The 13,823-nt window shown below is 41.3% G+C and overlaps 1 protein-coding gene across 1 annotated transcript; it reads right to left on the minus strand.

The window, feature by feature from the left end:
• Positions 1-84: 84 nt before the first annotated feature.
• Positions 85-8,824, minus strand: rnf11a (ring finger protein 11a). Its single transcript, XM_026932239.3, has 3 exons — positions 8,332-8,824; positions 5,967-6,136; positions 85-4,509 (listed from the first exon to the last, which is right to left on the minus strand). The coding sequence occupies exons 1-3, from the start codon at positions 8,428-8,430 to the stop codon at positions 4,338-4,340; spliced, it is 441 nt and encodes a 146-aa protein (XP_026788040.1). The 5' UTR covers positions 8,431-8,824; the 3' UTR covers positions 85-4,337.
• Positions 8,825-13,823: the final 4,999 nt, after the last annotated feature.

Here is a 13,823-nt window from a genome sequence, read left to right on the forward strand (position 1 = left end):
CGTATTTTAAAATAATTTAAAAACACACTCTGAATATACACACCAACTATTAAGTCACACACAAAGTCACTTAAAATAGGTATCTGGAAGAATTGTTATTTATTTGTTTATTTATTTATTTACTTATATATTCATTTATCATCATCAGCCTCATCATATTCATCTTCATCATGGTGTTTACATATTCCTAAAAGCTGTGCCATCACTGCACATGTACAAAATGCACACACACACACATTTAAAATCCCTATCTAGCAGCCCAGATTCAGTACTACACATTACTGAAGCAAACTTGGCATCAAACCATGTCATATATTCTGTTAAAAAGAAAAACAAAGATGATTGTACTTCACATGAGTTCATTAAATCACTATTTTGTCATTTTGCATTGAAAAAAAAAAAGAGAAAAGTCTGTACTAGAGCTACATTTTTAAACATATTCAACTTCAGATGACTTGCAATGAAACATGTAGTATAATGTCCTATAAAAAAAAAAAAAAGAAAAAAAAAAAAGAAAAGACTTCAGCTACGCTCAGCCAGACAGACTTCTGTTTTCCCTCCACACACATTCATTAAGCAACATCTGCTCTCGTCTGAGACAGAATCATATCTGTGGAAGCTAACTTTCTTTTTATTATGTTCTCCTCAGGCTGAATTCAGGCTTTTTTAGGCATAAGAGATTAGTTCTATAGCAATATTTTATTAAAGCAAGCCCTAAAAATGATTCACATATTTTAGTTACTCACTTCTCCTGCGCTCACAAGGTAAGGAGTTATTTAATACCATTACAAAGAGATAACGAGTGCTGGTTTCCAGAGATAAAGACACAACAATCTGAGATCTGAAATCTGAGAAGCATTGTTTTCCCAAGATAACAACACAACAATCTGAGATCTTTAAAAAACAACCAATCACTGTTTTCCAGAGACAGAGAAAAATCTGAGATCTTAAATCTCAGACGATCTCAAACCCTGAATGAAAACATTGTTTACCCTGGATACCAACACAACAATCTGAGATGTTGAAAAAGTAAACACTGCTTTCCAGAGAAAACAACAACAATCTGAGATGTTGAAAAAGTAAACACTGTTTTCCCGAGATAACAACAATCTGAGATCTTGAAAAACTAAACATTTTCCCGAGATAACAACAACAATCTGTGATCACGAAATAACAAACTATTCTTTTACCAAGATAACAAACTAATTATCTGAGATCTCAAAAGAACCAACAGAACAACACAATTATCTAAGATTTTCAAAAAACAAAATGTTTTCTTAAGAAAATGACACAACAGTCTGAAATCTAAAAAAAAAAAAAAGACCCAAAACATTGCTTTCCAGAGATAACAACACAACAATCTGAGATCTTGAATGAACAAAACATTTTCCCAAGACGACAAAACAATTTCAGATCTCAAAGAGAACCCAGCATTGTTTTTATTCTGAGATAACGTCGCAATAATCTGAGACCTTGAAAGAACAAAATGCTGTTTTTCCAATATAACAACAAACAAACTATTTGAGTTCTTAAAGTAACCAAATGTTTTTCAGAGATAACAACAGTCTGAGGTCTCGAGAAGAACAAAAAAAAATTGTTTTTCCAAGATAGCAACACAATAATCAGATATCTCAGAAAAACCAAACATTTTGCCCAAGATAATGTCACAACAATCTGAGATCCTAAAATAACAAAATGCCGGTTTCCCGAGATAACGACACAACAATCTCTGATGTTGAAAGAACAAAACGTTGTTTTTTTCATGACAACACCTGCATCTGAGATATAACAAAATGCTTTCCCGAGACAACTATAAAACAACCTGAGATCGTGAAAAAACTAAACAATGTTTTCTCAAGATAGACACAACAGTCTAAAATCTCTAAAGAACAAAAGGTTTTCCACAAAACCATCTGAGATCGTAAAAGAACAAAACTATTTCCTTAGCAATGACATAATATAATATCTGGAAAAATCGAAATGCTCTTGATAATGGCATCGTTTAAGATCTTGAACAAAACGTTGTTTTCCCGAGATAATGACACAACAATCTGAGATGATGAGAGATCAAATTGGTGTTATAACAGGATTTTTTTTTTAAATGTTTGTTTTCTTGTGATAATGACGTTAATAACACAAGATCATGTGTAAACATATGAAATGACCTGGTTATCACAGGAAAACAGTAAATAAAATATGTGAATCCATGGCGTGTAAGTGTTCTGTACTCAGCCTCTATACATTAGTGCTTATATAATCACACAGATTAGTACAATGTACCGGATTCTTTTCAGCCCTGCACATGAACAAATAATGAAAAATACAAATCACCAGTCTTTTTTTTTCTTTTAGCATAGATGTCTCACGGGGTGACGCAGAACAGAAAAGGAATTTGTATATCTTTTTATGTTTTGCCGACAGATAGAAAAGACATTACATCAAGCAGTATCAAAACTGAGAAGCACTTAATGACGTGAATTTTCAGTCCTTTTTTTTGTCTCTTTCAAAAAACAAATCAAAAACAAAAACCATTACAAAAAGGAAGGAGAATCACTTTAAAGCTTCAGCTCTCTCGACGTTGGCTTCTTGCTGGCCGAGCAAATTCAAAAGGTGCACAAAGATGATTGTATCATCCAAACATCTCTCAGTGTAACATTCAAACACACAAACACACAACAAAACGACTGCAGGTGAAGGTTCACAGCCAAGTGGATTAAGAGCTTCATGTACAGTACGTTATATGTAAGGCAGAAAAATAGTAGAAAATACAGAGTTTCGGAGTAGAGATGTGATTTTTACGCTGATCTGAGATCTTAAATTCGCACAAAACAACATCTAGCAACTCGAGAGCGAAGAAAACAGCAGCACAGGAACCAAGTTCCACGACAAAGCACAACACAACACAACAAGTGAACATCTTTACCCAAACATTATCATCTGCCTTATGGGTTTATCTGCAAAGTCCACGTCAGAGTTTTCTAGAAAAACCCACAGCAAGGATGCATCGGAACAAAGGTTCTTGGCCTTAACTGAAATTCAGGACATACTAGGAAGAAAAACAAGCTGTGAAATGCAACTACCTGCCAAAGGAATAAACTGATTAGAAGAGGAATCTTGCCCAATCTGGCAACACACCTGACTCAACAAGTTGCTATTTACATAGTGATTTGCATTAAATTGTCATGTTTGTGTATTTAAAGGTGCAGTTTAAAAAATTTCAGCGATGAATTGCAATTATAATACAAACACTGAGACGCCTTTTCCTTCCCCTAATCAATTCCACCCCCGTTGCTAAAAACATAAGGTAAATGTCCTGTGAGCTTTAAATGTTTAAAGAAAAGTGGCTGAGCAGTTCTGTTGGGGATGGAGGCGGAGCCAATTTCAGGGCCGGAAAACTGTAAACAGAAGCCTGGAATGAATAAAAATTGGCCACTTTACACTGCATGATAATACTGAATCACAGTTTTCCTACGATATTTATGAAATTATAGGCTTATTATAAATCTAGGAAGTGTTTTATACAAATTACAAACCGCACCTATAATTTTTAAAACAGAAACAGAACAACGGCATTTTTTCAGCATTTTTACTATTTCTCCCAAGATTTGGGTGCATCCCTACAAACTTAGTGTTTCCTATTTCTACACGCGTATTCCTATTTCAACTTGTTAAAGATCTGACGAGTTTAATGAGGTGCTTTAGAGCGGATTAAAGAAAACCTTAATCCCTGCATCGTGCTGTTTCTATAAAACGGAAAAAAAAAACGAAAGCAGACCTAAGTGTGGAGTGCAATATATATTAGACAGACATGTCAGGCATGGCACGTTCGCTTCTCACATTTTCAATTTGTCTCTAATTAAAGAGCGCTGTGCTTCAGCAGGATATTCACAGCCACAAGCTGTGACACGAGCCCATCAATCCTAGCCAGGGCACACCTTCACGAGGAGAGGCTCGATCAGACATGGACGGCTTCTTCCTCTGTGTGTGTATTGCACATTTGGGAAGAAAATTGGCTAAATATGTGATCACTTTTCATCAACCACATTTAAATGTAATCATTCGGCCAATAAATGATCATAAATGAGGCCTCGGTTTGCCCTTAAGCCAGTCTGGTCAGCTTCTGTATATCCTCTAACCAACACTCAATCATTTCTTCACATACACAAACACACACACACACACACACACACACACACACACACACACACACACATACGCAGACACACATACACACACACACACCCCTCCTGCCCTCTTAATCCCCCCTCACGACCCCCCCGGCTGACTCGACTGGCATGTTCCCCGTGCTGGCGTGTCTCGGTGGCAGTGAGCGCGGCTCAGTTGGTCTCGTAGGAGGACAGCAGCGCAGCGTCCACCGGCTCCATGCAGGAGGGGCAGGTGAAGGAGCGCATGAGCCACGCATCGATACAGTCCACGTGGTAGATGTGCATGCACGGCAGGAACCGGATTGGGTCTCCGTACTCAAAGTCCAGCATACAGATCACACACCTGGGAGAAGAAAACACACACACACATGTGCACACAGAAACACACATTACACTTGTGGTATAGAAGGATAATTTTCTGCAATATTAGTTGCACTGAAGTATAACAGTCCCTTTGCTGGACAAGAGGCAGTTTAATTTCAGGTCTCTCTGTGCTGCCTGTAAGGTGAAGCGCAATAAAAAAATAAAAATGAATCCACCTCATCTGTTTAAACTACATTTGCCTTTTTTCTGACTGAGGAGCGGGGGTGCTAACTTCTGAGCCTCTCTGAGTTGCGTCGAAAATAACTCACAATTATGAGATAAACGGTTGAGATAGATAGACAGATAGAGAGACAGATAGATGGAGATAGAGAGATAGATAGATAGATAGATAGATATCATGAGATATTAAGAAATATGAGATAAAAAGTTGCAATTGCATTATAAATTTGGAATATTTTCTAATACACAAGCTCCCATAGGTATCATTGAGGAGTCTCAATGTTGTGTGAGGTGTGTGGTTGTGGTGCTGGTTATTGTGATTGTAGTGTTGGTGGTTGTGGTTAGGGTGGTGGTCGCAGTGTGGTGACTGTGGTTGTGTAGAAGGTGTGTGGTTGTGGTGGTTGTTGCAGTGGTGGTTGCAGAGGTTGTGTTGGTGCTTGCGGTGGTTGCGGTTAGGGTGGTGGTTGCAGTGCGGTGGCTGTGGTTGTGTTGAAGGTAGTGGTTGTTGTGGTGGTGGTGGTGGTTAAAGGGGTTGTTTTGGTGGTTGCGGTGGTTGTGGTTGTGTTGGTGGTGTTGGTTAGGGTGGTGGTTGCAGTGGTGGAGGTGGTTGCAGTGGCTGTGGTTGTGTTGAAGGTGGTGGTTATTGTGGTGGTTATTGCGACCGTGGTATTGGTAGTTAAAGAGCTTGTAGTGGTGGTTAGGGTGGTGGTCGCAGTGGTTGTGGTTGTGTTGGTGGTTAGGGTCGTAGTTGCAGTGGCTGTGGTTGTGTTGAAGGTGGTGGTTGTTGGTGGTTAGGGTTGTGGTTAGGGTTGTGGTTGTGTTGGTGGTTAGGGCCGTGGTTGCAGTGGCTGCGGTTGTGTTGAAGGTGGTGGTTACTGTGACTGTGGTGGTAGTTGGGGTAGTGGTCACAGTGGTTGTGGTGGTGGTGGTGGTGCTGGTGGTGGTTAGGGTTGTGGTTGTGTTAGTGGTTAGGGTGGTGGTTGCAGTGGCTGTGTTGAAGGTGGTGGTTGTTGTGGTGGTCGTTGGGGTAGTGGTCACAGTGGTTGTGGTGGTGGTGGTGCTGGTGGTGGTTAGGGTTGTGGTTGTGTTAGTGGTTAGGGTGGTGGTTGCAGTGGCTGTGGTTGTGTTGAAGGTGGTGGTTGTTGTGGTGGTCGTTGGGGTAGTGGTCACAGTGGTTGTGGTGGTGGTGGTGGTGGTGCTGGTGGTGGTTAGGGTGGTGGTCACAGTGGTTGTGGTTGTTACTGTGATGGTACAGACTCTTTGATCTTCTTGTCGGAGGGTTCGGAGCCCGGGTTGAAGATGCCGCGTGGGAGGTGCTGGATGAGGCCAATGCGCTGAGCGATCCGGACCTGCTCCTCCTCCGTCAGCTGGGTGGCCAGACGGGCCTGACTGGGCGTGGGGTGGTACACGGGCACCTGCACACGCTCCTGCACGTCACGCACACACACACACACACACACACACACACACACAGTGATTATATTACTATATAGGTAACTTTCTAAATCTAAGTCTAACTATTTAAGACAGGAATATTTTGTAACACATAACTGTACTGCTTGTTCAAAAGTGAACCTAAGACAGACAAAACCATATTTAATACAATGAATCCGTAAGTTCAGTATGAGTTCTGTGAAGATCTGGAAGAACGGGGGGAAAACTGTTCTCCAGTTACATGACCAGCAAACTGACTGGTATTTGAACAACACTCCCCAAATTCCACAGCTGATCTTGTTGCCTGGTAATGGAGGCTACGGAAACATTAGCCTGCCAGGATTAAAGGTCTCTCACAGAGTCTAAGCCTCTGCAAATGCCAAGCAGATCCGAGTGGAAGCTTACTTTCTAATTATACAGAGCAGGAGACACTAGTTGTGTACTCGTTATTCACAACCTATACATCATTTACGATGAAGCTTAGAATCTCACATTTTAGAAGACTCAAGCCAGCCTTTTGTATAAGGAAATAATTTCAAAACTAATCAAACTGTGAACTATATTATAATTCAGGTAATTTGTATGACTCCGCCTACAGACTTTAGGCCACGCCTCCCATCGGAGTGTGAAATGCTTCCAGTCGGAGTTACAACAGTTTTCAGCTCTGTAATGTCCTTTTGTTTATTCGTATAGATAACAGTGAGAGATACAAGAAACCAGAAGAGTGTGTATGTGTGTGTGGCTGAGAAGTGTGTGAGGGGTTTTGTAAGCAGACTTGAGGGGTGTGTGTAAGCAGACTGCGTGCAATGTGGTGTGTATGTCAGGAGTGTGTAAGGACAGTCTGTGAAGTTCATGTGTGTAAGGTGTGTGTGAGAGGTGAGTGTGTATGTAAGCAGTGGCTGCGGAGTGTGTGTGAGAGGTGAGTGTGTATGTAAGCAGTGGCTGAGGAGTGTGTGTGAGGTGAGTGTGTATGTAAGCAGTGGCTGAGAAGTGTGTGTGAGAGGCGAGTGTGTATGTAAGCAGTGGCTGAGGAGTGTGTGAGAGGTGAGTGTGTATGTAAGCAGTGGCTGAGGAGTGTGTGTGAGAGGTGAGTGTGTATTTTAAGAGTGTGTAAGGAGAGTCTATGAAGTTCATGTGTGTAAGGTGTGTGTGAGAGGTGAGTGTGTATGTAAGCAGTGTATGAGACGTTAGTGTGTATGTATAAGGCATGTATGTGAAGTGTGTGAGTATGTTAGCACCTGACAGGAAGGCAGAGACTCTCTATGGAGGAGAGGAGTGTGTGAGGAGTGTGTGAGGTGTGTAAACCTGATAGGGAGGTGGAAGCTCTCAGTGAAGCAAGATGTGTGAGTGTGTAAAGTGTGTGCATATGTGTGTGAGGAGTGTGTACGAGTGTGTGCGACTGTGTGTGTACCTGACCGAGAGGTGGAGGCTCTTTGAGTGTGTGTACCTAGTAGGGAGGTGGAGGCTCTCCGGGGAGGAGAGGGGTGTGTGTGTGTGTGTGTGTGTGTGTGTACCTGATAGGGAGGTGGAGGCTCTCCGGGGAGGAGAGGGGTGTGTGTGTGTGTGTGTACATGGTAGAGAGGTGGAGGCTCTCCGGAGAGGAGAGGGGTGTGTGTGTGTGTGTGTGTGTACCTGATAGGGAGGTGGAGGCTCTCCGGGGAGGAGAGGGGTGTGTGTGTGTGTGTGTACATGGTAGAGAGGTGGAGGCTCTCCGGAGAGGAGAGGGGTGCGTGTGTGTGTGTGTGTACCTGATAGGGAGGTGGAGGCTCTCCGGGCAGGAGAGGGGTGTGTGTGTGTGTGTGTGTACCTGATAGGGAGGTGGAGGCTCTCCGGGCAGGAGAGGGGTGTGTGTGTGTGTGTGTGTGTGTGTGTGTGTACCTGATAGGGAGGTGGAGGCTCTCCGGGCAGGAGAGGGGTGTGTGTGTGTGTGTGTGTGTGTGTGTGTGTACCTGATAGAGAGGTGGAGGCTCTCCGGGCAGGAGAGGGGTGTGTAGGGGTGTGTGTGTGTGTGTGTGTGTGTGTGTGTGTACCTGATAGGGAGGTGGAGGCTCTCCGGGCAGGAGAGGGGTGTGTGTGTGTGTGTGTGTACCTGATAGAGAGGTGGAGGCTCTCCGGGCAGGAGAGGTGTGTGTGTGTGTGTGTGTGTGTGTGTGTGTGTGTGTGTGTGTGTGTGTGTGTGTGTGTGTACCTGATAGGGAGGTGGAGGCTCTCCGGGGAGACTGGCTCCCTCAGACTCGTTGAGCAGGGACAGATCATCAGCACTCTGAGAGGAGAGACAGTTCCCCATCGAGCCGAGCAGGAGACAAAACCAGCGACAAATAAACTCCGGATAAGTCACAAATTTACCGCCGTCTGTCTGTTTCTCTCTCTCTGTCTGTCTGTGTGTCTCTGCCTGTGTGTGTGTGTCTGTGTGTCTCTGTAAGCAGCTAGTCAGGACACAAACAGCAGCAGCTAGCTGGAGATAAGCGTTAGATATTTTTTCCCGAAAGGAAAATAAAAAGCCAGTTCCGGTTTAAACGGAATATCCAGATGTCCCTGCAGGTCCGCTCCTCACGCCTCACACACACTCTTCACCCTCTGTGTGTGTGTGGAAATCTAATCTGAGGAATATTTTTAGGTGAGACCTCTTGTCGACTCCATCTCTCCTTTCGCTATGTTTACAAACTGCTAGAGCGGAAGTGGAAACGCTGGTGCATTATGGGAAATGGAGTTTGACGTCAGGCCACCGCTCACACACGGTCTAAATAGTCAATAAAGGTCAATAAAATGTAAAGCTCTTTAAATTAAACACTTTAAATAATAACATTGTATATATTATGCATTTTATTTTATATATTCCTTTATTTAATACTTTATGAATTTATATATACCTCTGTTTTAGTTTTACTTCGTACTTCCTGAAGTAATAAATAAGGGAACGAACGATGTGTATATATAATAAATACAAAATGTAATGAAAATTAAAATAGATGAGTGCAGAAGTACAGTAAATGAGAAATAAAATTAAAGCAGAAATGAATAAATACAGATGAAAAACTGAATAACTTCAGGAACAAATGACTGAAAATTAAATAAAAAGGGAACAACACAAAGTAAATACAAAAATTAATAAACACATGAGTAGAACAAAAATAAATAAAGTGAGAAATGACTGCAAAACATATAAAAAGTACCTTTTTTTTTTCTTTTTTTTTTTTTAACACACTCACTGGCCAACTGCACATTCATGCAATTATATAGTGAGCTAGTAATGCATCAGCAGCACAACCCTACTAAACACCCCACAGTGTAATTCTGTGTGATTGGAGTAGAGCTGAACTGAGGCCCTGCAGGACAAGCGGCCTTCAGAATCACCGACACAGTCATGCGTTGCTGTTGTTGTTGTTGCTGTTGTTGTTGTTTTAACATCACTGCTATTGATTTCCCATCAAGTCAAGTTGAGCCTGAGTTCAACAGTCATCATGCCAAGGCCAGATGTCTCATCAAGTGCACATCTGGAGTGCTCAAACCCCGCTGCTTTGTCTTGAAGCCTCTTGAGGTCTGACCTCTACTTGCCCCCATCTTCCATCTATTCCCAAATGACATCTTTGAAGGAGGAAGAGCCTCTACAGTGTGAAAAGGAAGAAGAGGAAGATTATTTAAGCTCTGCGAGGATAAACAGGAGACGGCCCAAGAACATCTGTGCCTCTGCTACCTGAGGAGGTTGAAAAGTCGCAGTCTACCCTGTCAACTTCCTGGTCAACTTCTACCGCTGCGCCATTTAAAAAGCATCATCACGTACTGCTGGACAGTGTGGTATGCTAGCTTCAAAAAAAAAAATAAATAAATAAAAAATACTGCAATGGATAACGGACACGATTGGTATCCAATTAACAGACAATTACACTGCTGTCTGTTTTTGGTGAAGTAAGCCGACATGAATACTGACTCAAACAAAATAAATCGAGAGGCTATGTATCACTCTTGACTTGTGCTATAGGCTGCTATCGAGTGCATTTTTAGAGTAACCCTGTAATAGTTGAGAGTCGACAACATGCGCTCATCCAGTGTACAGTTTTAACAGCTCAGTTTTAGGTGTATCTTCAACTGTGTCCAGGCTCAGGTACTATCATTAACCAGCGTTTACAGGTTTCAGCAACATTTCCAACTCAACTACATCTTACCGCAAAACCACACAAAATACCTGAAACTAGCCAAAAAATCTGGCATCAGAAAATAGAGACATTTCTTCTTGTTCTCTGCCTTTGAGTGGGAAACAACGTAAGATATTTCACACGTATTTCTGATGTACCGACATTATAAACTCCATAATCCTCCTTTTTCCACTCACAGTTTTTATCTATCTATCTATCTATCTATATATATATATATATATATATATATATATATATGTGTGTATATATCATACAATAGAAATGATTCTGCACATCATACACACACTGTCTATACTTATACTTTTTTGTAGAAATTTGTTACTTTTAATTCTGATTATTTGCTATAAAACAAGATCTTGCTGACCACGGAGTATTTTAAACTCACATAATCTGGTAATTAACTGTCCTGTTGACTCCTCCTCTTCCTCTTCCACTGAAAATGTTCATAGAGCGAGCATGGGGCAGGAAAAATCCTGCCCCTATGGATATATAGATCCCTATTAGTGCTTGTTGCAGTTTCTAATTTTGACCACTAGGTCTAAATGGGGCAGGGTATGCAACATCAAGAATGCGAGCAAATCAGTGTAAAATTAGCTTATATCTGTTAGATAGCAATATTTTTTTTAATTGTTGGTGACTCAAAAGAGGTAATTAATATTTCAATGGAATTTAAAATATTTTGAGTTGTGAATCTGGGTTTTTCATTGAAAAGCTGATTTAAACAGTGGGAAGCTGCACCACCTGTCCCGATGGGCGAACCAGACCCTACACACCCCGGTCATCACCTCTTCATTCTCCTCCCATCAGGTAGGAGGTTCAGGTCAACACCTGCTCACATGCTTAGGTATAGGAGCGGTTTCTTTCCCAAGCCAGTCACCCTGATGAAACAGTACACAACAGTCACAAGCTAGTCATGGACACTACAGGGTGCACAATAACTAAGAATCTGTGCAATACTACAGTATAGGTGAAAAATAAGGATTAGAGCAATAACTACAGTACAATATGTGTTACAAATAAGAATTTGCTAAGCCAGAATTGTGCAATAACTAAGAGTGTGTGTGTGTGTGTGTGTGTGACTACAGTATGTATGTGTGCAATAGGGGGGGATTGTGTTTTGTAGTATGTTTAAATGTCACTATGTGGGCAGATGGCAGGGCATGTGAGCAGTATAGGGTGTGTACCACATGACAGTGACAATAATCCATGACTCTTCAACTACGTGACTAATTTCTCGCCTTGTTTTATGTCAAAATGCAAGTTACAATGCTGCCACCATTCAATTAAGAGTAAGAGCCCTTACCGCAATGGTAGTTCTCTTGAGTAAAGCCTAATAGATCCTGTAAATCAAGATTAGACTATTGGCTTATAAGTGATGAACTTGCTATGGTTGTTTTTGATGCAACTCTTTCAAATGCAGATCACATTGACAGATCACTGCCTCATCACGTTACAGCTGAATCCAACAATGAAACCTTCCTTCAGAAAATATTACTGGAAATTTACTATAGAGCTGGTAATGGAGAAGGAGAACTGCAGCGAAATTCAAAGCTTGGTTGGGGAAATTAAAAAAGATAAAATGCGAGTATTTCAAATTTAAAACTAAAGAGTTTATCATAACGGGCAGTCGTGGCCTAATGGCCTAATGGATAGAGAGTCGGACTTGCAACCCGAAGGTGAACCTGAAGGTTGTGGGTTCAGGTCCGGCAGGGATTGTAGGTGGGGGGATCACCAGCGCTCTCTCCCACCCTCAATACCACGACTGAGGTGAGACCCTTGAGCAAGGCACCGGACCCCCAACTGCTCCCCGGGCGCCGCAGCAAAAAAAGGCTGCCCACTGCGCCGGGTGTGTGTTCACGGTGTGTGTGTGATCACTACTGTGTGTGTGCACTTGGATGGGTTAAATGCAGAGCACAAATTCCTAGTATGGGTCACCATACTTGGCTACACTTCACTTCACTTCACTTCATAAGATTAAAAAAAAAAACAGTAAAAATCAAAAAGAGAGAGATGAGGATTATTCAAGAAATTAATGACTGTTATAATAAAGAAGTTATGACAGAAGGAGATAGAATCGAGTTACAGCATCTTCAACCAAATTAGATTTACAAACTTTTACTTACAGAAAGCACGGGGGTTTATGTAAGGTCTAGAGCTAAGAGGATAGAAGAGGGCGAAAAGAACACAGCTTACTTTTGTCAGTTAGAGAAAAAGAGACGAGAGAAATACAATCAATTGTTTAGTTGTAAACAAGAAGGAAATTACAGACAACAAATTAATATCTGAGGAGATGTACAGTTTTTATAAAACGTTTTATTCTTCATGTTATTCTAATATAAAAGTCAGTAATTTCCTTACACAGATAAGAGAATTTTCTCAAAAACAATTTCAAAATTGGATTTCAAAAACATCTGTGACTCAGATTTGGAGAAAGAGGAGCCTGACTCTTAAAAGAATGGCTTTAGGGAAATCATGAGTCAGTACGGTTTAACAACAAAGTTTTACAAGTTTTACAAGTGGAAGACCAGTTACACTCCTTTATGTAGATTATAAAATTTTCACATCTGCAATTGCAAATAGACTAAAAAGGTTTAAAGGTTTAAACCAAATAATTAGTGAAACACAGTCTGGGTTTATTAAAGGTAGATTAATTCACAACAATATTTGTTTTATAGATGCTGAAATACTTTGGATTTGGGAACTGTTTTACTGAAATGAGAGAGATGTTGTACAACGATATCTCTGACAAAACGGTAAAGAATATTAATCAAATTCAGTATAATTTCACTTAATAAACATTGGTTTGGGGGACATTTGCCTCACACCTCGAGGGTTGGAGGTTCGATTCCCACCTCTGCCCTGTGTGTGCAGTTTGCATGTTCTCCCTGTACTTCAGGGGTTTCCTCCGGGTACTCTGGTTTCCTCCACCAGTCCAAACACATGCGTTGTAGGCTGATTGGCATCTCTAAATTGTCCGTAGTGTGTGTGTGTGTGTGTGTGTGTGTGTGTGTGAGATTGTGCCCTGTGATGAGTTGGCACCCCATCCAGGGTGTCCCCTGCCTCATGCCCCAAGTTCCCTGGGACAGGCTCCAGGCTCCCCACGACTTATCCTACTGTGTAGGATAAGCGGTACAGAGAATGGATGGATGGATGTATGGATGGATGGATATTACAAAGGGTGACATTGTAAAACCTGTTATTGAGGGTGGATTGAATGTAACTGACTTTAACATCTTGAATGGAAGCATTAAAATGAAGTGGTTACAGGCAGTTCTTAGAAATGGATGGTCGATCTGGTTCAAACCACTTAGTAAAGTTTTTGAGGCTTTTGGGGGTGTTGAGTTTCTTTAAAATGTGATTTTGAACCTTCTAAATTACATGTCGAGCTTTCTTCTTTTCGCAGTCAGGTATTATTATATTGGAAATTAATATACACAGCTGTTCATTGTGCAACAATAGACTGATTCTCATTAAAAGAAAATCTGAAAGAATTTTTTTTCATGATTGGATGGATGGATGCATGATT

Source organism: Pangasianodon hypophthalmus, chromosome 26 (assembly GCF_027358585.1).
Source record: "Pangasianodon hypophthalmus isolate fPanHyp1 chromosome 26, fPanHyp1.pri, whole genome shotgun sequence".
Taxonomy (NCBI): domain Eukaryota; kingdom Metazoa; phylum Chordata; class Actinopteri; order Siluriformes; family Pangasiidae; genus Pangasianodon; species Pangasianodon hypophthalmus.